At 46.6% G+C, this 27792-nt stretch overlaps 1 protein-coding gene across 2 annotated transcripts in view; it reads right to left on the minus strand.

Moving 5' to 3' along the window:
* SMTNL1 (smoothelin like 1) overlaps positions 1–27792 on the minus strand; it is a 236646-nt gene that overhangs the window by 90613 nt on the left and 118241 nt on the right. For both annotated transcript variants that reach the window (XM_073686125.1, XM_073686124.1), the window contains one exon: positions 5834–5939. In XM_073686125.1, coding sequence (XP_073542226.1) covers positions 5834–5939 — 106 coding nt within the window. The remainder of the gene's footprint in view (positions 1–5833; positions 5940–27792) is intronic.

Here is a 27792-nt window from a genome sequence, read left to right on the forward strand (position 1 = left end):
CAATCTCTCGTCAAATTTCTTCACTACGGAGGAGCGCAGATTTTTTCCCGGCACCTACTTCATCCTACTACAGACAAGATACGGTCCTGGCGCTTGCTGGTCTTTCTTGGGCGCCCTGGAGCCTTTTTGACAACAATGGAAGCTCTCTCCTTGAAGTTCTTGATGATGCGATAGATTGTTGACTGAGGTGCAATCTTTGTAGCTGCGATAGTCTTCCCTGTTAGGCCATTTTTGTGCAGTGCAATGATGGCTGCACGTGTTTCTTTAGAGATAACCATGGTTAACTGAAGAGAAACAATGATACCAAGAACCAGCCTCCTTTTAAAGTGTCCAGTGATGTCATTCTTACTTAATCATAACTGATTGATCGCCAGCCCTGTCCTCATCAACACCCACACCTGTGTTAATGGATCAATCACTAAAATGATGTTAGCTGCTCCTTTTAAGGCAGGACTGCAATGATGTTGAAATGTGTTTTGGGGGTTAAAGTTCATTTTCTGGGCAAATATTGACTTTGCAAGTACAGTAATTGCTGTTAAGCTGATCACTCTTTGACATTCAGGAGTATATGCAAATTGCCATTACAAAAAATGAAGCAGTAAACTTTGGAAAAATTACTATTTGTCTCATTCTCAATACTTTTGGCCATGACTGTAGAGACTCTAATGTACTTGTCTTGTTGCTCAGTTGTGCAGCGGGGTCCTCCCACTTCTTTTTCTACTCTGGTTAGAGCCTGTTTGTGCTCTCCTCTGAAGGGAGTAGTATACACCGTTGTAGGAAATGTTCAGTTTCTTGGCAAGTTCTCGCATGGAATAGCCTTCATTTCTAAGAACAAGAATAGACTGTCGAGTTTCACATGATAGTTCTCTTTTTCTGGCCATTTTGAGAGTTTCATAGAACAAACAAATGTAATGCTCCAGATTCTCAACTAGCTCAAAGGAAGATCAATTTTATAGCTTCTCAAATCAGCCAAACTGTTTTCAGCAGGGCTAACATACTTGTGCAAGGGTTTTCTAAACATCCATTATCCTTCTTACACAGTTAGCAAACACAATGTACCATAAAAACACTGGAGTGGTGGTTGTTGGAAATGGGCCTCTATACACCTATATAGATATTGCAATAAAAACAAGACGTTTCCAGCTAGAATAGTCATTTATCACATTAACAATGTATAGAGTATTTCTGATCCATTTAATGTTAGCTTCATTGAAAAAAAAAGTGCTTTTCTTTCAAAAATAATGAAATTTCTAACTGACCCCAAACTTTTGAACGGTAGTGTATATTTTAATCTTTTACATTTAAAAAATTACAAAAAGGAAGTTTGGGCACCCTGCATGATTAGTACCTAGTAGCACCCCCTTTTGAAAGTATCAGAGCTTGCAAATGCTTTTTGTAGCCAGACAGGAGTCTTTCAATTCTTGTTTGAGGGATTTTCATCCATTCTTCCTTGGAAAATTCTTCCAGTTCTGTGAGATTCCTGGGTCATCTTGCATGCACTGCTATTTTGAGGTCTAACCACGGATTTTCAATGATATTCAGATCAGGGAACTGTGAGGGCCATTGTAAAACCTTCAGCTTACACCTTTTGAGGTAGTCTATTGTGGATTTTAACATGTGTTTAGGATCATTATCTATTTGTAGAAGCCATCATCTTTTCAACTTCAGCTTTTTTACAGATAGTGTTATGTCAAGAATTTGTTGAAATTTCATTGAATCCATTTCTCCCTCTACCCGTGAAATGTTCTATGTACTACTGGCTGCAACACAACCCCAAATTTTGCTTGGTCTTCAAGACCTTATCTTGACCTCCACTGTTTCTGTAAACTGCTATTTCTTAATTACATTTCAAACTGAGGAAAGGGCAACATGAAAACGCTTTGCTATCTTTTTATTGCCTTCTCCTGTTTTGTGGGCCTCCACCATTTTCATTTTCAGAGTGCTAGGCAGCTGCTTAGAAGAACAGATGGCTGCTGTTTTCTTGCACAAGGTTAGAGGAGGCTGAGTTTTTATAAAGCTGGAAAATGTTTATCACTTGGCCTTTCCTAACAATGATAGTGAACAAGCCATAACTCTAACAGGCTAATTAGGTCTGAAACCTTTGTCAATGTTATCTGAGCACGCAAATCTCCAAAGGTGCCCAAACTTTTGCCCATTTGCCTTTTTGTAATTTTTAAAATGAAAAAAAAAAAATTACAATATGCGTATTTTTTTGTCTAAAATACAAAGGAAATATGCTATCTTTAACTTTAGTCCTTTTAGATATTATGTCATCTTCAACTTGCTTAACTGTTCACAACAAAAGTAATTTTGGCCACTATATATGTATTCATGACTCTAAGTATATTTTGCATTTTTTAATGTGTTTTTGTTACTGCCATTTCAATTGACTGATCGTATGACATTTAATTGTTGAGGGGGAAAGATATATACAGTACAGACCAAAAGTTTGGACGCACCTTCTCATTTAAAAAATTTTCTGTATTTTCATGACTATGAAAATTGTACATTTACACTGAAGGCATCAAAACTATGAATTAACACATGTGGAATTATATACTTAACAAAAAAGTGTGAAACAACTGGAAATATGTCTTATATTCTAGGTTCTTCAAAGTAGCCACCTTTTGCTTTGATGACTGCTTTGCACACTCTTGGCATTCTCTTGATGAGCTTCAAGAGGTAGTCACCGGAAATGGATTTCACTTCACATGTGTGCCCTGTCAGGTTTAATAAGTGGGATTTCTTGCCTTATAAATGGGGTTGGGACCATCAGTTGTGTTGTGCAGAAGTCTGGTGGATACACAGCTGATAGTCCTACTGAATAGACTGTTAGAATTTGTATTATGGCAAGAAAAAAGCAGCTAAGTAAAGAAAAACGAGTGGCCATCATTACTTTAAGAAATGAAGGTCAGTCAGTCCGAAAAATTGGGCAAACTTTGATAGTGTCCCCAAGTGCAGTTGCAAAACCCCTCAAGCGCTACAAAGAAACTGGCTCACATGAGGACCGCCCCAGGAAAGGAAGACAAAGAGTCACCTCTGCTTCTGAGGATAAGTTTATCCGAGTCACCAGCCTCAGAAATCACAGGTTAACAGCAGCTCAGATTAGATACCAGGTCAATGCCACACAGAGTTCTAGCAGAAGAAACATCTCTTCAACAACTGGTAAGAGGAGACTTTGTGCAGCAGGCCTTCATGGTAAAATAGCTGCTAGGAAACCACTGCTAAGGACAGGCAACAAGCAGAAGAGACTTGTTTGGGCTAAAGAACACAAGGAATGGACATTAGACCAGTGGAAATCTGTGCTTTGGTCTGATGAGTCCAAATTTGAGATCTTTGGTTCCAACCACCGTGTTTTTGTGCGACGCAGAAAAGGTGAACGGATGGACTCTACATGCCTGGTTCCCACCATGAAGCATGGAGGAGGAGGAGGAGGTGTGGGGGTGCTTTGCTGGTGACACTGTTGGGGATTTTTTCAAAATTGAAGGCATACTGAACCAGCATGGCTACCACAGCATCTTGCAGCGGCATGCTATTCCATCCGGTTTGCGTTTAGTTGGACCATCATTTATTTTTCAACAGGACAATGACCCCAAACACACCTCCAGGCTGTGTAAGGGCTATTTGACCAAGAGGGAGAGTGATGGGGTGCAACGCCAGATGACCTGGCCTCCACAGTCACCAGACCTGAACCCAATCGAGATGGTTTGGGGTGAGCTGGAACACAGAGTGAAGGCAAAAGGGCCAACAAGTGCTAAGCATCTCTGGGAACTCCTTCAAGATTGTTGGAAGACCATTTCCGGTGACTACCTCTTGAAGCTCATCAAGAGAATGCCAAGAGTGTGCAAAGCAGTCATCAAAGCAAAAGGTGGCTACTTTGAAGAACCTAGAATATAAGACATATTTTCAGTTGTTTCCCACTTTTTTGTTAAGTATATAATTCCACATGTGTTAATTCATAGTTTTGATGCCTTTAGTGTGAATGTACAATTTTCATAGTCAAGAAAATACAGACATTTTTTTAAATGAGAAGGTGTGTCCAAACTTTTGGTCTGTACTGTATGTTTTGTTCTTATTGTGTATAGCTGATGAAGGTCAGATGACCGAAATGTTTTTCCTATACACCACTCTTAGAATTCAATAACATTTACCGAAAAGAGTGCCAGATTCTCCATTTTTTGTACCTTAAGGTTTGGAACCCTATCTGTGCACCTACATTCATATAGGAGTGCCGTTCGTCCCTTCCATTACTGTCTACTTTTATGTCCCCCCTCTTATTTGTTGCATCACTTATGTCATTTACTTTCTATTTCACATTCCATATCCATGTGCCATAACCAGGTACAAGTTGCAGAGCCGTCCATGCTGTAGGCGTCTGTGCCACAAATATAGCGCACAATGCACCTTCTCATATTCAATATACACACTACACTTCCTTCAGCTATTGCACTTACGTCAGAATTTAACCGCACTGCTCCTACTACTCTTTTGCAAATCCAGTGCACAATGCATCTCTATCCAACCTCCCATGTACTATGGCCATGGCTCATACGTTGGAATTCTGTTTTGCCATATAGATCACTAACTAAGCCAGAAGCATAGCTCCACAATTACACACCATACTTTAACCGGCATTCTACACAGGTATGTACAATATATTTCTGTCCCTGACAACGCTTTTATCACTTTTGGTATATGGAACTATTGGCCCACTGGAATTACAAAAGTTGAACAAAAATGTTATGGTTTCACGCCGGTCACAGCCAGCACCACCAAAATGTGAGGAGCATGGGTGAGATGAGGTGTGGAAGCACCCAGTTCTTAAAAATTATACCACTTAAGTGACGTAACTTATACCAGAAATACATTAATATTCTAGTCCCTGACTGGAGAGGTGCACGGAGGTGCACCCCACTGAGAAGATGCGCCTCTTAATAATTTCAGCGCATCTTACCCTACCACACCCCTTCAATAAGACTGATGTGTACAAACAAATCAAGTCTTAAAGTGAATATGTCAGCAGTTTTTTTCTATGTAATTTGAGAGCAGTATGATGTAGTGGCAGAGACCCTGATTCCAGCTATGTGTTCACATACTAGGCTGTGTTTTGCTTATTCAATAAAATGTGTTTTTATCAGAAGAAAATTATCACTAGAGGACTATGTGTCTCCCGCCTCCTAGTTCAACCCCATTGATTGTTAGCTTTCACTCAATATACAGTAAAATGTACACAGAAAGCTGCCAATCAGTGCTGTGGGCGAGGTTATAGAGGGCTCGGTATTGTGAGCCCTGGTAGATCTGCAGAAGAGAAAACTGTGAATGTATCACACCTGCTGCCCCCAGTAATTAAGTGATAGACTGCAAAGACCTACTGACAGATTCCCTCTAATGAATCTGGTCCAAGATCTTGGTGCTGAAAACTGCAATGATAAACTATGATAAGTAAAGCGCAGTTTGGTGTGGAAGCAAATAAAAACTTTACAAAGCTAAGTGGTCGACATTGACTTTTAGGACTGCTACCTCCGATAGTCAGAGTTCAATCCCCTTCCTCTCTGAACAGGCAAAATTTTCACATTAAAGCCAAGTGGAAACTGTGGCATCACTGTGTAGTGAATTACCCTTGATGAAATAAACCCAGCAGCTGAGATTTGGACCATTTTGCACTCAGATAGAGCATCCTTCCCCCAAAATAAGTATACCTGAGGATATATTAATATGACATGGTTTTGTTGTAGTTTTCTCAATTTTATTTTAGTCACAACTTGCATAATCATGTAAACACAGCCTATTAGCGTATAAGGGAAATACAGCAGTTTTACTAATGAATTCTTACCTCCCGTCCTTGTGTCTTCGCCCGGCACCATTCTAGCAGCATGTTCTTCACAGCACCAGCACCACAGCTTGTTGACCTTTTAACAGGAACCCCCGAAGTGGCCACGCTACAAGACAATTTTTAAATACACAAGTTCATATATCATCTTAAAGAGGACCTGTCACCAAATTTTTCATGCTGAACTGGACACAGGATGTAATGGTGGCTGCAGGGCAGAATGAAACATTTTGCTTTGATTTTTTTAATATAATTTTACCTCTACATTGCAGAAATATTAGAGTCAAAATATCTGGCACCTAATAACTTAATTTTCCTTAAAGGGGTGGTCTGAAATTAACATTGATTTTAATCGTAAATGTCTGTCTATTTAATGTAATAATCTAATCGCTTTTCTTATACAACCCCTGGCAAAAATTATGGAATCACCGGGCTCGTAGGATGTTCAGTTGTTTAATGTTGTTGAATAAAAGCAGATCACAGACATGGAACAAAACTAAAGTCATTTCAAATGGCAACTTTAGGGCTTTAAGAAACACTAAAAGAAATCAAGATAAAAAATGTGGTACTCAGTAAGGATAATTTTTTTCCGAGCAAGCAGAGGGAAAAAATTATGGAATCACTCAATTCTGAGGAAAAAATTATGGAATCATGAAAAACAAACACACAAAAGAACACTCCAATACATCACTAGTATTTTGTTGCACCACCTCTGGCTTTAATAACAGCTTGCAGTCTCTGAGGCATGGACTTAATGAGTGACAAACAATACTCTTCATCAATCTGGCTCCAACTTTCTATGATTGCTGTTGCCAGATCAGCTTTGCAGGTTGGAGCCTTGTCATAGACCATTTTCTTCAACTTCCGCCAAAGATTTTCAATTGGATTGAGATCCGGACTATTTGCAGGCCATGACATTGACCTTATGTGTCTTCTTTCAAGGAATGTTTCCACAGTTTTAACTCTATGGCAGGATGCATTATCATCTTGAAAAATGATGTCATCATCCCCAAACATCCTTTCAATTGATGGGATAAGAAAACTGTCCAAAATATCAATGTAAACTTGGGCATTTATTGAAGATGTAATGACAGCCATCTTCCCAGTGCCTTTACCTGACATGCAGCCCCATATCATCAATGACTGTGGAAATTTGCATGTTCTCTTCATGCAGTCATCTTTATAAATTTCATTGGAATGGCACCAAACAAAAGTTCCAGCATCATCACCTTGCCCATTGCAGATTCGCGATTCATCACTGAATATGACTTTCATCCAGTCATCCACAGTCCACCATTGCTTTTCCTTAGCCCATTGTAACCTTGTTTTTTTCTGTTTAGGTGTTAATGATGGCTTTTGTTTAGCTTTTCTGTATGTAAATCCCATTTCCTTTAGGCGGTTTCTTACAGTTCGGTCACAGACATTGCCTCCAGTTTCCTCCCATTCGTTCCTCATTTGTTTTGTTGTTCATTTCCTGTTTTGGACACATATTGCTTTAAGTTTCCGGTCTTGACCCTTTGATGTCTTCCTTGGTCTACCAGTATGTTTGCCTTTAACAACCTTCCCATGTTGTTTGTATTTGGTCCAGATTTTAGACACAGCTGACTCTTATCAACCAACATCTTTTGCAACATTGCATGATGATTTACCTTCTTTTAAGAGTTTGATAATCCTCTCCTTTGTTTCAATTGACATCTCACATGTTGGAGCCATGATTCATGTCAATCCACTTGGTGCAACAGCTCTCCAAAGTGTGATCACTCCTTTTTAGATGCAGACAAACGAGCAGATCTAATTTGATGCAGGTGTTAGTCTTGGAAATGAAAATTTACAGAGTGATTCCATAATTTTTTCCTCAGAATTGAGTGATTCCATAATTTTTTCCCTCTTCTTCGTCTGAAAAAAAATTACCCTTACTGAGTACCACATTTTTTATCTTGATTTCTTTTAGTGTTTCTTAAAGCCATAAAGTTGCCATTTGAAATTATTTTAGTTTTGTGCCATGTCTGTGATCTGCTTTTTTTCAACAACATTAAACAACTGAATGAACATCCTCCGAGCCCGGTGATTCCATAATTTTTGCCAGGGGTTGTATAAATTACTTAATTACTTAATTACTATCTGCTTTAATTATTTATTTATTTACTCCTGGTTTGATAATGTTTCGTTGGAGAATCCCCAGTGCATGCTGGGATACTCAAACGAGTCATCATAGGGGGCAGAGGCTGCCGTCATTGCCGTCGCTTTTGTTTCCACCCTGAAATGAAGTGTCATCAATGATGTCTGTTTCAGGTGCTGGGCAAGTTCATGATTTACTGAGTAATTCTGATGTATGCTCAGTATGAACTCTCTGGGTGATATTCCTTTTCAATGCATGGTGTCATTGCTCCTTCACCGGCTCTAATGAGAAGCGACAAGCTGGCAAGAGAGCACGCTGTCAGTATTCACTATAAAGGAGTTTAATAGAAAAGCAATTAGATTATTACATTAAATAGACATTTATTATTACAATCAATTTTTAAAACACCCCTTTTAAGTCCAAGTGGGTGTTACCAAATACTTTCACTGGGGCAGGGGGGAGGGTGTACTTTTCCTCCATTTAGGAGGATGACCAACCATAAGCAGGCAGCAACTGAAGAAAAAACATGCTCCCACCATAGGTTAGAGCATGCTTCTTAGTGTGAAAGATGCATGACAGTCAACAACCTCTTGAATCATTAGAAAGTGCTAAGAGTACAGCAGAGATGACTAAGATCCCAGCAGTCAGTGTGGGGAGAAGGGCAGCACTTATCTGAATGGTATTAGTCATCTGTACTCTATACCCTGCACTTTTTAAACATGCTGTAAATTAGACCAGGAGATCAGGGCTGTCTGACATTATACATCTTACACATTGAGAAACCTACTCTAAGCTATGATGGGGACGTGTTCTTCTTTCCTTTGAGTATTACTGCCTGCTTATGATTGGTCAGCATCATACAGGAGGAAGAAGTAAATGCCCCTAGGGAAAACTCTCTGATAACACCCACTTGGACATAAAGGGTGTAAGGCAGCTACCGGACATATAGTTGATGGGAGGTATGTGTCACAGAGATGGTTGTCATCTGTGATGTAATCCTGGAGTGCTGCTCTAGTTCACATAGCACTAAGAGGATTGTTTGGTGCATTCGGGACCATGTTATGGGCAGCAATGAGAAATGGGCGGGTCTGGCTGCCCACATACCTCATCGCTGGATGTGGTTAACAAGTTAAAATGGAGTCCTTTGTTTGACACATGGTCTGTGTATGGAGAGAGAAGGCCTCCTGTGTGTTGATGTCTCCAGTGTACTGGATACTACCCAGCCTGTGTGCCCACGGGACTGGCTAACAAGAAACTTTGCCTAAAGGACTGTTTACTTTGTTTTGCCTGCACTAAAGGCTGTTTGTTTCCTTTTGCTTATGCACGGTTTAAGAGGTAATAAACCAACATGGACATTTAAATGAAAACGCTTCCTGTTTGCCTCCCGACACACCCAAGTGAGTAAAACCCTACAATGATCTTTCTAGCTGACAGATATTCAACATTTATCTCATCAGCCTAACAGGTTTATTGGAGGGCAGGAGGACTCCGTGGAGCTGCTGGAATAAACCATACAAACTGTCTTCAGCCTATCCTGAGTAAATATGCATGTTACACTGACTATGCTGCCACTTGTGTGTATACAGTGCCTTGAAAAAGTATTCATACCCCATGAACTTTTCAAAATTTTTTCACGTTACACCCAAAAACTTAAATATATTTTATTTGGATTTTATGTGATATACCAACACAAAGTAGCACGTATTTGTGAAGTGTAAAGGAAATGATACATGGTTTTCTAAATATTTTAAAAATATAGATCTGAAAATTGTGACATATATTTATATTCAGCTCTGCCCTAAGTCAATACTTTGTAAGACCACCTTTTGCTGCAATTACTGCTCCAAATCTTTGGGGTATATCTCTATCAGCTTTGCACATCTAGTGGCTGAAATGTTTCTCAATTTTTCTTTGCTTTCTTACTAGCTGTAGCTCGGTGAGATTGGATGGAGAGCGTCTGTGATTAGCAATTTTCAAGACTTGCCACAGATTTTCAATGGGATTTAGTCTGGAGTGTAACTGGGCCATTCAAACATATGAATATTAGAGATGCTCTTAGCTCGCTGACCGAGATGCTCGGGTCCCCTTCCTGCATGTTTGGCGCTCTTTAGAGCGCCAATCAACAGGCAGGAATTGTCTGCCACACACTGTAATGCCGCAGCCTTGTTGGTTGTGGCATTACAGTGATAGGCTAACCGCACAGCGTCATCAGATCTATATCAGACCTGGCGCCGCTGTGCTCGTCACAGTTTACTCCACAATCAGGCAGAGTAAGGAGAGGTGCTGCTGAGCTAGGGAGAGATTTGCTTGTTTATTAGTTAGTGTAGGTATTCCACAAGATTCTCTACATATACATCTCAACTAACAGTCCTAATGAGGTCTAATCCAGCTGCAGAGATACCAGTGCTAGGCAGGCAGGCAGGCAGGATATAAACAGACTGCAGTGCATATAGCAAGAGGGTCCATTCCAGTTCTGTCTGCTGGTGCTTTAACAGATATTTGTACTAATAGCCAGAGGTATCAGGGGCCAGAAATATATTTTTTTATCTTAATCCTGATTATTTGCTTAAAAAGCAATCCAGAGAACACCGTTTTCTACGCCATTTGCTTGTTGGCACTGCAGAATATAGCCAGGTAATTTTCATATTACAGTGCTAAAAATCCAGCTATTCAAAACTGTGGTTTGTCCTTCGCACGGATCACATATAAAGTTCACTGAAATTTCTGCCATTTCTGGCCTCCATTAAAATTTTGTTTCAGTGTGTCAGCGAAGTTAATGACACCAGTTTGCTGTTCAAAATAGTTACCTACAGGCCAGGTATTTAAAACTGTGGTTTGTCCGTCACACGGATAACATAGAAGTTTGCTCGAAATTCAGCCATTTGTAGTGAGCGTGGAAGATACTGTCCTCCATTTAAAATGGGCAAGGTGCGTGGCAAGGGACGTGGAACTGGACGTGATGGTGATGGTGCATGTGTGGCGCCCCTGAGGGTCCAGTTGCCACAGAGGTAAGGAAGGAACACTACCCGGGACCCAACCACTCACATCCGACACTACACCACCTCATAAGGGAAGGTCCAGATAGCTCCTAAGGGAGAGCACAGGCCTGATCCCTGTCAGGAGGGTGGAACTAAGTAGAGGAGGTGGGTGGAGGAAGTAGTTTAGGGGAGCACTGAAAGGAGAGTATAAAAGCAGAGTAGAAACATCTAGAAGGGTACATTCCTGCTTCCAGTCCTTGGAGCAGGAGTTCAGTTCAGTCTGGTCCTAGGAGTGAGAGAAGAAGGGAGGACCATGAAGGAGTACGGCCCAGTCAGAGGGGCCCAGGAGGAGAGTGAGGAGAGAACACCAGAGCAGTGTGAGAAATGCCCCAGAGATAGAAGGGATTCTAGGGTCACGGCGAGTGCGGGATGCCACCCGTGCGCCCGAGTTCACGCTGACCGTGGAGGGATCAATGCCACAGTAGAGGCCCGGCCCCAGACTAGTGGAGTACTTTAAGGCTCAGCTAGCAAACCGGAGGTTGCGGTATCTTCATGTGCCGTAGCCAAAATCCACACACAATCGCTGAAAAGATGGTCATATAGGACAGAGGGGACAGAGAGGACGTCGCACGACAAGGTCCGCGGCCACTGGCTCAGGACACTGTGTGTGAGGCGCAGGGCAAAAGGGTTAGAGCCAGAGCAGAGAGAGACGACCTGGAAAGGTACACAAGAAAGGGGTCCCATTGAAGTGCACCTAAGTTATCTGAGAGTTGGCTGGATCACTTCCCCGGAGGACACAGGACGACATGGGTGGTTATAATTCGGCGGTTGTAACCTGGAGCATCTTGACAACTGTGAGTAAATACTTGAAGACTGCACCCCACTGTGTCCTTGACTAATTTCTGCGCCAACTGCCTTGCACGACACACACAACATCTACCTCATCAATCACTATAAACTGCCCTGAGGCCTAGCTCTGCCCATGGAGAGCTGAACCATCTTTGCTGCGTCACCAATAACAACCCCAGCAGATCTGAATAGCAGCGGCGGCCACATATAGCAGCATACCACGGGTGGCGTCACAAACTTTATCCCCAAACACTTTATTCTCGCATTGACTCTTTATCCTTATTCGACTGCCCTGGGCTACGGACCGGGTCACTGCCACAGTGACTACCCTGAAAAGGACCGGCCCGGCTACTGAGTACCCCATGGCCCCAGAAGGCGCGTCACATGCAGAAGCTGAGGCCGTGGGCAAGCTGAAATTGTGCCACAACAAACACCCACATCTTCTCGCCCGACCTTCCTGTCCCAATTACTAGGGGACTGCAACACACCACTATTGAACCCAGAGCAGTGTCAAAAGGTTGTTGGTTGGATAGTGGATAATGCTTCCAGTCACTCTGCCACCACCACAACCCTGTCTTCCACACGGTTAAGTCTCAGTAGCCGTGAGTCTGGACCACATATTCCTCACCCTGATCCTCCTTCCTCCAACCATGCCGAGTGCCCGGAGACAACTGATCCCACACTTGGACACTCCGAAGAGCTGTTCACTTTTCCATTTATAGATTCGGGCCTCTTGACTGGTCCACTTGAAGCGGGGCAAGAAGAGATCGCATGTATTGATGCCCAAATATTTTAGCAGCCACGGTCATACGAAGGCGACGGTGGGAAAGTGTCACAAGAGGTGGATGATGATGAGACACAATTGCCAGAAAGACAGGAGGAGGGCCAGGGAGCAGAAGTGGAAGACAAGGTGGTGGATGATATAGTAACTGACCCAACCAGGCAGGAGGACATGCAGAGCGAGGAGAAAAGCACACAGGGGGAGGGAGGAAGATCACCCCAACAGGCAGGAAGGAGCAGTGTGGTGGTCGCAGACAGAAGGCAGGCCTCTGTTCCCCGTAACACCAACATGACTGAAGTTGCCAGTAGAACTGTTAGGTCTTCCCGAGTCTGGTTGTTCTTTCAAGACTCTGCCGATAACCCCAAAAAGGCCATTTGCACCACCTGCCAGGACAGCATCAGCAGGGGTAGCAAAACAACCAGCCTGACAACCACCAGCATGATCAGGCACATGGCAGCAAAGCACCCGACTTTGTGGGCCGAACCCCAGGGTCCAGGAGCAGTGTCTGGGGGTGACACCACTGCTTCTTCCGCTGTTGTGTGTGCAAGCCAATCCCCTGTCCATAGTGCATGCGAAGATGCCTCCTGCCCTGCACCTGTCGTTGCACACTCTCAACTAGCACCATCAGCAAGCACGTCCTTGTCCCAGCACAGCTTTCAGTTGTCCATACCCCAGTCCTTGGAACGCAAGCGCAAATACGCAGCCAATGCCCCACAGGCCACACTACTAAATTCCCAGTGCCTCAGTACTCGGTCCCCAGCAGCCACTATTTCTCCCGGTGTGCCGTCCCCGCATTACACAAGCACGAGTCCCACAACATTAGCCGTGCCCTTAACAATGCAGTTACTGGGAAAGTCCACCTAACCAAGGAAACGTGGACAAGTGCTTGTGGGCAGGGACGGTACATCTCGCTGAAGGCACACTGGGTTAAAATAGTGGAAGCCGGGACCCAGTCGGACCTTGGGACGGAACACGTCCTCCCGACGCCGAGGATTGTGGGCCCTAGGTCAATCAGGGTTGCCCCCACAGTCTACAGCTCCTGCACCTCATCCTCCTCATCCTCCTCCTCTTCTTCAGCCTCCATCTCCGAAATGACCACATCAGTCACAAACTTGAAGCTCTGCAGCACTGCCTCAGCCAAGCAGCAACAGGATTTGCTGAAGCTAATATGCTTAGGTGACAAACGGCACAATGCTGAAGAGTTGTGGACAGCTCTGAAAGAGCAGGTAGATCTGTGACTGACACCGCTGAACCTACAGCCAGGCATTGTCATGTGTGACAATGGCCGGAACCTGGTGGCGGCTCTGAGGTGAGGCGAGCTCACACATGTACCATGCCTGGCCCATGTGATTAACCTAGTGGTTCAGCGGTTTCTCAAAACCTACCCGGAGCTGCCAGATCTGCTTGTCAAAGTAGGCCGCATGTGTGCCCACTTTAGAAAGTCAGCTACAGCTTCCGCCGCCCTTGCCGTGCTTCAGCAGCGTTTGCGGCTTCCAGCTCACCGACTGGTGTGTGATGGGCAAGCACTAAAATGCTCGGGTGCTCGATGCTCGGGTTAAGCAAATTGGAATGCTCAGGTGCTCGAGCCGAGCAACGAGCCCAATGTAAGTCTAAAGGAAACGCAAGCATTTTTCAGGTGGCTCCCCCCGGCTGTGTGAAGAGGGCCTAATAATTGCCCAAATTGATGGGAACAGTGCTCAAATTACATGGGAACAGCATGGAGAAGACCCCTGGAAGAATTTCTGACTTCCAGGTCACTGCTGTCAACAATGTTGGTATTACGCCACGTTTATGGACTCACAATAAAACATACAAAAAAGAAACCAAAATGGATTTTCCTGGGAAATATATTAATGAACATCCTTTCCAGGGTAATGACTTGCATATAAGGCAAAATAAATAACCAAAACCAAAAATACTCCTCCACACCTTGGGCTATGTTCACACGTAGCGCTTTTGCACTTTTGCATTGCTTTCAACCAAGACAAATGCATTCACTGGGAAATGTCATTTTAACATTTTACAACCTTATCTGGCCATGTGGTGTGTGACACATCATCAGACACATGCATACAGTGCTGAAAAGACATGGGAACAGCATGGGGAAGACCCCTGGAAGCATCTCTAACTCCCAGGTCACTGCCTATAAGTGTGCCCATCATAAGTGATCCTTGGCACATGCGATGATACCTCCCACCCTGCACCTGTCGTTGCAGACTTGCAACAATCACCGTCCATGCCCTTGTCCCAGTGCAGCGTTCAGTTGTCCCTACCCCATTCCATGGAATGCAAGCGCAAGTATGCAGCCAGCCACCCACCCACAGGCTGCAATACTATACTGCCAAATTTTTGACAGCTGCTTGCACTTGAAATGTGGCCTTTTAGGCTCGTGGAGGCAGAAGCTGTCCACAATCTTATGGCGGCGGCAACCGGGTATCCATACTCGGTCCCCAGCCGCCACTATTTGTCCCGGTGTCGTCTCCACCTTCCACAAGCACGAGTCCTACAACATTACCCGTGCCCTGCCCCAGTGAACTTACTGGGAAGGACCGCCTACCAACAAACACGTGATCAAGTGAATGTGGCTAGGGGTGGGACGGAGCCAGTCCACAGCTTTTTTTGGTGAGTTGTATTTCACCACAGCCATATTCTTTAGCTTGGTGAAAGTACTTGGGAAACCATATCTACCCAGCTGTCATTTCTCCCAGGATGTCCTCTAAAGCTGCTGTCACTTGAAATGTGGCCTTTTAGGCTCGGGGAGGTGGAAGCTTTTCACAACCTCATGCCGGCGGCGGCTGGGTATCCATACTCCGTCCCCAGCCGCCACTATTTGTCCCGATATCGTCTCCGCCTTCCACAAGCACGGGTTCCACAAAATTACCCGTGCCCTCCCCAGTGCACTTACTGGGTAGGGCCGCCTAACCACAAACACGTGGACAGGTGAATGTGGCCAGGGATGGTACAGAGCCAGTCCACATTAAAAATGCAGCCATAGATTGTCCGGCAACCTTCCCACACACTTTTCTTAGCCAGGGCTGCCTCTCTGCAGAGTTGGACGGGCCCACCAGAGAAACCTCGGGTGGGCCCTGGCTTCTTCATCAGGAGAGTTCATAAAAGGCGCAAACTTTGCAGCTGCTATTGGGCTCTTGAGCGGGGGAGAAAGGTGGGCCCTCAGAATCAAATCCTCTGGTGGGCCCAATGTTTTTCAGTCTGACACTGCTTCTCAGTGAGAGTTGTATTTCACCACAGCCATATTTTTTAAGCCCGGTGAAAGGACTGGCATAGAGGGAAACCTGGGTGTCATTTCTCCCAGGAAGTCATGTAATGCAGCTTGTTGCAGAAGCAATAGCAGCCCATCCAACATCAGCTCGCACTTGTCGGTGGTGCTTCGACACACAAACATATTTCTTTGCGCCTTTAATTTCATGACTACAGAGTTGGGCAATGGCCTAATCTGCAATGCGGTTTGAGAAATAACATGCATAAGCACGTCCAATCCACATTAAAAAAGCAGCCATAGAGTGTCCGGGAAACTTCCCACACACTTTTCTTAGCCAGGGCTGCTTCTCGGCAGGGTTGGACGGTCCCAGCAGAGAATCTTCTAGGGTGCCCTGGCTTCTACATCAGGAGAGTTCATAGTGCCGAGGTGAGGCCATGATGATGATAGAGGCCACCACCTGCTTAGTTTTCTGTTACTTGGAATGCAAGCGCAAGTATGCAGCCAGTCACCCACCCACAGGCCGCAAAACTAAACTGGGCAGCTGCTTGCACTTGAAATGTAGCCTTTTAGGCTCGTGGAGGTGGAAGCTGTCCACAACCTCATGGCGACAGTGGCCGGGTGTCCATACTCGGTCCCCAGCCGCCACTATTTCTCCCGGTATTGTCTCCGCCTTCTACAAGTGCGGGTCCCTGAACATTACTGCTGGTACTTTTCTGTGGGAATCTGCTTGCCTCCTACCATCCTGGAATATTTCCAGTAAACTATGGTACGACGCCATGGTATTAGCATTGCCCCCAGTACCAGTAGCGAAGCCATCTCCAATTTCCTTCTCAGGAATTTTATTTGCTAGACTGAGTGGCTTCCCAAATACATTAGTTTCTCACAAAGGAGCTGAAGTGGCAGTAGATGCAAGTTTCTCCAGCATGTTAGATATCAGAGGGTGAACGGCAGCACATTGGATCAGTGGTTAGTACTGAAGTCTTGCAGCGCTGGGATCCCAGCAAGGACAACATCTGCAAGGATTTTGTATGTTCTCCCCATGTTTGCGTGGGTTTCCACCTCAGTAAAAAAGCAGCCATAGAGTGTCCGGGAACCTTCCCACACAATTTTCTTAGCCAGGACTGCTTCTCGGCAGGGTTGGACGGTCCCAGCAGAGAATCTTCTAGGGTGCCCTGGCTTCTACATCAGGAGAGTTCATGATAGCGCTAACTTTGCAGCTGCTATGGGGCTTCTGAGCGGGGGAGAAAGGTGAGCTCTCAGAATCAAATCCTCTGGTGGGCCCAGTGTTTTTCAATCTGAAACAGCTTCTCAGTGGGAGTTGTATTTCACCACAGCCATATTCTTTAGCTCCGTGAAAGGACTGGCATAAAGGGAAACCGTATCTACTCCGGCTGTCATTTCTCCGTCACCAGGTTCCGCCCATTGTCACACACGACTATGCCTGGCTGTATGTTCAGCGGTGAGAGCCACAGATCAGGCTGCTGTGTTAAAGCTTTCAACAACTCGGCAGCGCTGGGCGGTTTGTCACCTAAGCATTAAGCTTGTTATCTTCAGCACAGCCTGTTGCCGCTTGGCTAAGGTAGTGCTGCAGTGCAGTCAGCTTGTGACTGATGTGGTCATTTAAGAGATGGAGGAGGAGGTGCAGGAGCTGAACAATGTGATTACATTGAGGTTACATTGGCGACTCTGTTTTTTATACTAAAGAAAGATCCTACTATTTTTTTTTAAGTTATTTTTTAAGACAAATGCATTCACCTGGAAATGTCATTTTAACATTTTACAACCTTATCTGACCATTTGGTGTGTGACACATCATCAGACACATCCTGTTTCATTTATGATGGAGGGACTCTGAAAGTCACAAAGCCTATTTTTATAGGGCCATCAGGCGGCCCTTACTATTCTTAAAAGGCCAGCAGTTGGCCCTCACTATTGTTAGAGAGCCATCAGTCGGCTATGCTTTGTTGTACCCATTATTAACAAGTAGGTCTCCTATACTGTTATTGCGTATGCAGTCACTGCAAGGGCTGCCAAAAATTCGGACGCAACCCAATACCCATTGAAGAGACATAGAGGAGAGTCTCAGTAAAAAAAATATTCCTATTGTAAAGGAGCGGGTCTCCTATAGTGGTAATGCCCATGTTGTGACTGCAAGGGCTGCCAAAATTTGGGAAAAACCCCCACTAACAATTTAAAGACACATAGAGCAGGGCCACAGTAATGACATGTTTCCATTACAAAGGAGAGGGTGTGCTATACAGTTATAGGGTATGCAGTGAGTCCAAAGGCTGACAAAATTTAGGAAAAACCCCATTAACAATTTAAAGACACATAGAGCAGGGCCACAGTAACGAGTACGACATGATCCCATTAGAAAGGGAGGGTCTGCTATACAGTTATAGGGTATGCAGTGAGTTCAACGGCTGACAAAATTTAGGAAAAACCCCACTAACAATTTAAAGACACATAGAGCAGGGCCACAGTAACGAGTACAACATGTTCCCATTAGAAAGGAGAGGGCCTGCTATACAATTGTAGGTTATGCAGTGAGTCCAACAGCTGACAAAATTTAGGAAAAACCCCACTAACAATTTAAAGACACATAAAGAAGGGCCACAGTAATGACAAATTCCCATTAGAAAGGAGAGGGTCTCCCATACTGTTTGCCTATGCAGTGAAGCAACGGCTGCCAAAAATTTGGAGGAACTCCAATGCCCCTTGCGAGAGACGTAGATATGGTGATATGGTAGATATGGTGATGATATGGTGGTGGAGGATGAGGATGGAATAGACGTAGAGGGCCTCATGAAAAAAAGTTCCTATTATTAGGGAGTGGGTCTCCCTTGTAATGACCATGCACTAAGTGTATGAGCTGACAAACATTTACCCCTGGGGGGTATACATGAACATACTGTATAAAAATTTTTTTTTACGTGCATCATAAACACCCTTTAAAAAAATTATGTCGGTGTTGCATCACGGACCACGGTCACCCTGGTGATATGGTGGTGGAGGATGAGGATGAGGAGAAGGAGGAGGACAAGAGCGAATAGCCAAAATCAGGAAGCGTATACCCATGTGTGGGTGTGAAATGGTGCATGGGAATACACCTCCCAAAAAAAGACACTGGATTTGAGTTTATGTTACGATGCTATCATTCGGTGGTGTTGAGAAGTCTGGTCCAATCCAGCAACTTGTTCATTTTTATAAGAGTCAGCCTGTCAGCATTTTCAGTTGACATGCGGATGCGCTTATCAGTTATAATTCCACCAGTGGCACTAAAAACCCGCTCTGATAAAACGCTAGTGGCAGGACAGGCCAGGACTAGAGATGAGCGTTGTTCTACTCGAACTGTTCGCCAATCTCAAATTCGAGCTGTTTTGGGCGGTGTTCGAGCCATTCGGCGAACACGAACAATTTGAGAAAAATTCGGCTGTTCGAGGTTATGTTCGATAACTGTTCGTGCACCAAAATCATAACTGGATTTTTTCTCAGTAATGATGAAAATTAATGTTAATACGCAGTTTGAGTGTACAGCGGGGTGGGGGGAGGGGCAGGGGATGGATCTCTGCAGGAACAATGAAGATCTCCATTTTTTTTTTCTCTTTCCCGCATTTACAGTGGGGAGGTGCAATCTGTCAGGCTATCAGCAGCGCACACACGGAGCAAAGTGCTTTTTTTCACACAAGCAAGGGCATGTGTCATTGGCAGTGTATGTCACATGTCCTTGCCCTATAAGACCAAGCCATTTTCCCCGTCGCCACCATTTTCTCACTGCTGCAGTTGCGTGTTAGACGGCACCGCTGTTGCTGTGTGCGCTATACCTTGTTAATTTCAAGCCAATTTTCGCACAAATCTACAGATAGCTTGGGAGTAGGGAATAGTTGTGATTGCAGTCCTTTTAAGGACTAGGTTACAGCATTTCCTACGACTTTTATCAGGCAGGTCTGTGCTCTTAAATAGATAGATTGTGGGAGTAAAGACTAATTGTAATTGGAGTCCTTTTCAGGACTAGGTTACATCAGTTCCTATCAGTTTTTGCCAGGCAGGTCTGTGCCAGTGCTGTGCAAGTTTTTTTCACAGCATTTGGCTGAATCTAGCAAAGCTAATCCTTTTTGGCCTATTGCAGAGTGTGTTAGTCAGTGGAGTAGCCTATCTGTGTTGCAAGATATACCACCTGTGTATAGAATACCAATTTTTTTACTGCACCTAGTGAAGTAAAATCTTTTGGGCATAGCATCATTCTATTAGTCCATCTATACTGACCTCCATCAGGTTGCAAACTGAATATATTTTTTTCTGCATCTACCTCTGAAAAAATATTGGGCTTCTAGCTGTGTGTGGGACTTGTTGTATTAGTCCATCTATACTGACCTCCATCAGGTTGCAAACTGAATATATTTTTTTCTGCATCTACCTCTGAAAAAATATTGGGCTTCTAGCTGTGTGTGGGACTTGTTCTATTAATCCATCTATATAGTCCTCCATCAGATTGCAAACTGAATATATTTTTTTCTGCATCTACCTCTGAAAAAATATTGGGCTTCTAGCTGTGTGTGGGACTTGTTGTATTAGTCCATCTATACTGACCTCCATCAGGTTGCAAACTGAATATATTTTTTTCTGCATCTACCTCTGAAAAAATATTGGGCTTCTAGCTGTGTGTGGGACTTGTTCTATTAATCCATCTATACAGACCTCCATCAGGTTGCAAACTGAATATATTTTTTTCTGCATCTACCTCTGAAAAAATATTGGGCTTCTAGCTGTGTGTGGGACTTGTTGTATTAGTCCATCTATACTGACCTCCATCAGGTTGCAAACTGAATATATTTTTTTCTGCATCTACCTCTGAAAAAATATTGGGCTTCTAGCTGTGTGTGGGACTTGTTCTATTAATCCATCTATACAGACCTCCATCAGGTTGCAAACTGAATATATTTTTTTCTGCATCTACCTCTGAAAAAATATTGGGCTTCTAGCTGTGTGTGGGACTTGTTGTATTAGTCCATCTATACTGACCTCCATCAGGTTGCAAACTGAATATATTTTTTTCTGCATCTACCTCTGAAATAATATTGGGCTTCTAGCTGTGTGTGGGACTTGTTCTATTAATCCATCTATACAGACCTCCATCAGGTTGCAAACTGAATATATTTTTTTCTGCATCTACCTCTGAAAAAATATTGGGCTTCTACCTGTGTGTGGGACTTGTTGTATTAGTCCATCTATACTGACCTCCATCAGGTTGCAAACTGAATATATTTTTTTCTGCATCTACCTCTGAAAAAATATTGGGCTTCTAGCTGTGTGTGGGACTTGTTCTATTAATCCATCTATACAGACCTCCATCAGGTTGCAAACTGAATATATTTTTTTCTGCATCTACCTCTGAAAAAATATTGGGCTTCTAGCTGTGTGTGGGACTTGTTGTATTAGTCCATCTATACTGACCTCCATCAGGTTGCAAACTGAATATATTTTTTTCTGCATCTACCTCTGAAAAAATGTTGGGCTTCTAGCTGTGTGTGGGACTTGTTCTATTAATCCATCTATACAGACCTCCATCAGGTTGCAAACTGAATATATTTTTTTCTGCATCTACCTCTGAAAAAATATTTGGCCTTCTAGCAGTGTGTGGGACTTTCTCTATTAGTCCATCTATACTGACCTCCATCAGGTTGCAAATTAAAAATAATTTTTATCTGCATCTAGCTCTGAAAAAATATTTGGCCTTCTAGCAGTGTGTGGGACTTTCTCTATTAGTCCATCTATACTGACCTCTGTAGTGCCGGCGTCCCTGCCCTCTGCTAGGCAGGGACGCTGTTCCCCTCACCGCTCTGCTCCGTGCCCGGCGTCCCTCTCCCGCTGTGCTGGCAGCGCGCGCTCCTTCCCGGCCACTGTGCTTAGGGCGCGCGCGCGCGCCCTCCCTCCCTCTTAAAGGGGCCGCGCGCGCCGTCCTAAGGAGTCCCCGGCCAATGGCCGGAGGACTTTACCATATATAAGGCACCTCCTCCAAAATGGAGGTGCCCGAGCAATGTTGTTGCACCGTTCTACTCTGCTTCAGCCCTCAGGTCCCGTTGCCAGTTACCTGCCAGTTACCTGCCAGATTCCTGCCAGCTTGCTGTCCTAATCCTGCCTGATTTCCTGTTACCTGCCTGCCTGCCTGAGGTCCGACGGTCTGCCTTACAACTCCGGTCAGTCTGTCTAAGGACCAACTTGCCCGCTCACCTGGGAGCGCACATCAGCTACCTGCCTGCTTGCCTGAGGTCCGACGGTCTGCCTTACAACTCCGGTCAGTCTGTCTATGGACCAGCTTGCCCGCTCACCTGGGAGCGCTTCTCCGCTACCTGCCTGCTTGCCTGCCCGGAGGCTCCGCTGTCACGTGCTGTGACCACCAGCTATTCCAGACTCTTGCCCGCTCACCTGGGAGCGCTTCTCCGCTACCTGCCTGCTTGCCTGCCCGGGGGTTCCGCTGTCACGTGCTGGGACCACCAGCTATTCCAGAGACTCTTGCCCGCTCACCTGGGAGCGCTTCTCCGCTACCTGCCTGCTTGCCTACCTGGAGGCTCCGCCGTCACGTGCTGTGACCACCTGCTATTCCAGAGACTCTCGCTTGCTCACCTGGGAGCACACATCCTCCATCTGCCTTGCTAGCCTACCTGGAGGTTCAGCCATCACAGGTCGTACCTACCCTTTACCTAGAGACTGCCCCGGTCACTTGCCGTGACCTCCAGCCCGTTCTTCCAGAGACTGCCCCGGTCACTTGCCGTGACCTCCAGCCCGTTCTTCCAGAGACTGCCCTGATCACTTGCCGTGACCTCCTGCCCGTACACCCAGAGACTGTCCCGGTCACCTGCTGTGACTGCCTGCCTGGTCGCCACCCGCTCCCTTACAAGGACCGCTCCCTTGTATAGTAGCCCAGAGGTTCCGCCTCCCAGACCCGTTACAGTTTGCTCGGGCCATGGAACCCGGTGGCACCCAAGCTCTCTCGCTTTCGGACCTACGTCATGAACTGTCCCGTCAGAGGTCCCAACAGGAGTCCATCCTGAGTCATCTGCGGAATGTCAACTCTTTCCTGGACACTCTGACTGCTCCACCAGCAACCACCGCTAGTGTCATGACTCGCAGCCCGGCAGTGCCGCTGCCCACCAATACCATGGCATCCTGCCCCGGACCTCGGCTTTCTACACCTCCACGCTTCGGAGGCGACCCCGCTCAAGCTAGGGGCTTCATAAACCAGTGCACCCTGCACTTTGAACTATTGTCCCACCAGTTTAACTCCGACCGAGCCAAAATTGCATTCATCATGTCCCATCTCACCGGGGAGGCCCTGGCCTGGCTAAATCCTCTATGGGAGAGAGGAGACCCCCTGGTGTCCAACTTGCCTGCTTTTCTCACGGCTTTCCGGAAAGTCTTCGACGAACCCGGACGGAAGACCTCATCCGCATCATCGTTGCTACGCCTCCGTCAGGAAAGTCTCACCGTGGGCCAATATGCCATACGGTTCCGTACCCTTGCCTCGGAGCTGGCCTGGGATAACGACGCTCTGGTTTCCGTCTTCTGGGAGGGTCTGTCCGGCCGTATTAAAGATGAACTTGCCGGTCGGGACATTCCTACCACTCTCGATGACTTAATAACTCTTGCCACCCGGATTGACCTACGGTTCCAGGAGCGTGCCAGAGAGGTCACCCGTGAGAGGAGGTTACCACGTCTAGCTCCTACTTTTCAGAAACCCGTCACTCCTTCTGTCTCTAACCAGGTACACCCTCCTGAGCCTATGCAGGTCGACCAGACCAAGATGGTCAAGACCCGTCAGGACTTACGCCGTGCCGAGGGGACCTGCTTCTACTGTGGCAGTAAGGAGCACCGGATCCGTGCCTGCCCGGAGAGGTCGGGAAACGCCTGTGTCTAGGTTCGCTCAGAGAGGTCCACCTAGACAAGAATAAATCCTCTCCATCCCTGCTGTTGTCAGTTTCAATCGTCTACGGGGAGAACCGTTATTTCGAACTAGCCCAACTGGACTCTGGAGCAGCCGGGAATCTTATTTCACAGTCCCTGGTAGAGAAATACCGCATCCCCACCAAACCTCTGGCTGTACCCTTGTCTGTTGCTGCCGTGGATGGGGGGCTCTTACCACGCCCCATCCAACTCATCACCGAATCCATTACTCTGCAGGTGGGAATGCTGCATTCTGAAAGTATCTCCTTCCATGTTCTGCCTGGACTCTCTCACGCCCTCTTGCTAGGCCTACCTTGGCTCCAGAAACATGCACCCATTCTTGACTGGCAGACCGGAGAAGTCCTTCGCTGGGGACAGGGCTGCCATAAGACCTGTCTGGTTCCCGTTCATCCCGTCCGTCCTTCTCCTACCCCAGCTAATCTACCTGGACTTCCGATTCCTTATTGGTCTTATGCTGATGTCTTTAATAAAAAGGAGGCAGAGACACTACCCCCTCATAGACCATACGACTGCCCTATCGACCTGTTACCTGGTACTTCTCCTCCCCGTGGGCGTATTTATCCATTATCCGCTGCTGAGACCCGGTCGATGTCCGAATATATTGAGGAGAATCTGGCCAGGGGATTCATCCGGAAATCTACCTCCCCGGCGGGAGCAGGCTTCTTTTTCGTCAAAAAGAAGGACGGCTCTCTCCGTCCCTGTATAGACTATAGAGGCCTTAACCAGATCATGGTGAAGAATAAGTACCCCCTTCCGCTCATTCCGGAGTTATTTGATCGTCTGAGGAGGGCTAGAATCTTCACCAAACTGGACCTCCGTGGGGCGTACAACCTGGTTCGTATCCGTCAGGGGGATGAATGGAAGACGGCATTCAACACCCGGGACGGCCACTATGAATATCTGGTAATGCCCTTTGGCCTCTGTAACGCTCCTGCCGTCTTTCAAGAGTTGGTCAATGACATCTTCCGGGACCTTCTCTACTCCTGCGTAGTGGTGTACCTGGACGACATCTTGGTCTTCTCTCCGGATCTCCAGACTCACCGGAGGGATGTTCGTCAGGTCCTGCTCAGGCTCAGGCAGAACCATCTCTACGCTAAATATGAGAAGTGCCTCTTTGAGCAGACCTCGCTTCCGTTTCTGGGCTACATTATCTCTCAGACCGGCCTACAAATGGATCCTGAGAAACTGTCTGCCATCGAGAAATGGCCCCGACCAGAGGGGTTGAAGGCTATTCAACGGTTCCTGGGCTTCGCCAACTATTACCGCCTCTTCATCCCGCACTTCTCTTCCCGGACTGCCCCAATTTCCGCGCTCACCCGTAAGGGTACTAATCCCAAAGAGTGGCCGCCCGAAGCAGAGGAGGCCTTTCTTTCCCTAAAACAGGCCTTCTCTTCCGCCCCGGTGCTGCATCGCCCGGACGGCAACAAGCAGTTCTTCCTGGAAGTTGACGCCTCCTCCTCTGGAGCCGGAGCGGTACTTACTCAAAAATCATCTTCCGGGAGAATGGTAACTTGTGGCTTCTTCTCCAAACTCTTCTCCTCTTCTGAGCGCAACTATTCCATAGGAGACCGAGAGTTATTGGCCATCAAGCTGGCGTTGGAGGAGTGGCGTTACCTACTCGAGGGGGCTCTTCATCCGGTAATAATTTACACTGACCACAAGAACTTGGCTTACCTCCAGCATGCCCAGAGACTTAACCCGCGCCAAGCCCGGTGGTCCTTGTTTTTTGCTCGCTTTGATTTTGTTCTTCATTTTCGCCCGGCTGACAAAAACGTCAAAGCAGACGCCTTGTCCCGATCCTTTCTGGTGTCCGATCTCGAGGAAGAACCTAAACATATCATCGATCCCGCCAGAGTAATGCAGGTGGCTCCCGTGAGTCTAAATCGTCTCCCTCCCGGTAAGACGTTTGTTTCAGTACCTGATCGGGAGAAGATCCTACACTGGGGCCATTCGTCTAAACTAGCTGGCCACGCCGGTCAGAAAAAGACCCTCCAGCTTATTGCCCGGCACTATTGGTGGCCTACCCTGCAAAAGGACATAATAGACTTTGTTTCTGCCTGTGTGTCCTGCGCCCGCAACAAAGTCCCGAGACATCTGCCAGCCGGACGCCTCCTTCCGCTTCCTGTACCTGCTGCCCCCTGGCAGCATATAGCAATGGACTTTATAACTGATCTCCCCGTCTCTGCTGGTTGTACGGTCATTTGGGTGGTCGCTGACCGCTTTTCCAAGATGGCTCACTTTATTCCCCTGCCAGGCCTTCCGTCTGCACCCGAGCTGGCTAAAGACTTTATCCGCCACATCTTCCGTCTTCATGGCCTGCCCCTCCACATCGTGTCGGATCGTGGGGTACAGTTCACCTCACGTTTCTGGAGAGCCACTTGTAAACTACTAGACGTCACCCTGGACTTCTCTTCCGCTTACCACCCACAGTCCAATGGTCAAGTGGAGCGGATCAATCAGAACCTGACCAGTTACCTCCGGCACTTCGTTAATGCCCACCATTCTGACTGGGTGGATCTCCTACCATGGGCCGAGTTCTCTTATAATAATCACGAGAGCGAATCCTCCTCCAAATCCCCGTTTTTTGTAGTCTTTGGTCAGCATCCTCGGATTCCTTTTCCTGTCTCCACCTCTGTGGACAACCCGGCTGCGGAATCTCTCGTTAGCAAATTTTCCTCCATATGGGAGAGTACCCGGTCCGCACTCCTTCTGTCATCCGAGCGTATGAAAAGACACGCTGACAAAAAACGCCTGGATCCTCCACAATTTCGTCCAGGAGATAAAGTCTGGCTCTCATCTAAATATGTTCGACTCAAGATACCTTCTTACAAGTTAGGGCCTCGGTTCATCGGTCCTCTGGAGGTCATCAGTCAGATCAACCCGGTGGCCTATAAATTGAAACTCCCGGCCAACTTACGGATCCCTAACTCCTTCCATGTATCTCTCCTCAAACCCGTGGTGCTTAACTCTTTTTCCAAGTCTACAGGTACGCCTCCTGCTCCGGTTTCTGCTGAGGACGAGTTTGAGGTAGAGAACATTCTTGCCACCAAAAGGGTAAGAGGAAAGACCTTTTTTCTGGTAGATTGGAAGGGGTTTGGTCCTGAGGAGAGAACGTGGGAGCCCCGGGAGAACATCCATGCCCCTCTCATCCTAGCTCAATTTCTATCTGGCCTAAAAAAGGGGGGGCCTAAAGGGGAGGGTACTGTAGTGCCGGCGTCCCTGCCCTCTGCTAGTCAGGGACGCTGTTCCCCTCACCGCTCTGCTCCGTGCCCGGCGTCCCTCTCCCGCTCTGCTGGCAGCGCGCGCTCCTTCCCGGCCACTGTGCTTAGGGTGCGCGTGCGCCCTCCCTCCCTCTTAAAGGGGCCGCGCGCGCCGTCCTAAGGAGTCCCCGGCCAATGGCCGGAGGACTTTACCATATATAAGGCACCTCCTCCAAAATGGAGGTGCCCGAGCAATGTTGTTGCACCGTTCTACTCTGCTTCAGCCCTCAGGTCCCGTTGCCAGTTACCTGCCAGTTACCTGCCAGATTCCTGCCAGCTTGCTGTCCTAATCCTGCCTGATTTCCTGTTACCTGCCTGCCTGCCTGAGGTCCGACGGTCTGCCTTACAACTCCGGTCAGTCTGTCTAAGGACCAACTTGCCCGCTCACCTGGGAGCGCACATCAGCTACCTGCCTGCTTGCCTGAGGTCCGACGGTCTGCCTTACAACTCCGGTCAGTCTGTCTATGGACCAGCTTGCCCGCTCACCTGGGAGCGCTTCTCCGCTACCTGCCTGCTTGCCTGCCCGGAGGCTCCGCTGTCACGTGCTGTGACCACCAGCTATTCCAGACTCTTGCCCGCTCACCTGGGAGCGCTTCTCCGCTACCTGCCTGCTTGCCTGCCCGGAGGCTCCGCTGTCACGTGCTGTGACCACCAGCTATTCCAGACTCTTGCCCGCTCACCTGGGAGCACTTCTCCGCTACCTGCCTGCTTGCCTGCCCGGGGGTTCCGCTGTCACGTGCTGGGACCACCAGCTATTCCAGAGACTCTTGCCCGCTCACCTGGGAGCGCTTCT

This window comes from Phyllobates terribilis, unplaced genomic scaffold (genome assembly GCF_046119375.1).
Source record: "Phyllobates terribilis strain yellow unplaced genomic scaffold, ASM4611937v1 Scaffold_5__5_contigs__length_657084704, whole genome shotgun sequence".
Lineage (NCBI taxonomy): Eukaryota > Metazoa > Chordata > Amphibia > Anura > Dendrobatidae > Phyllobates > Phyllobates terribilis.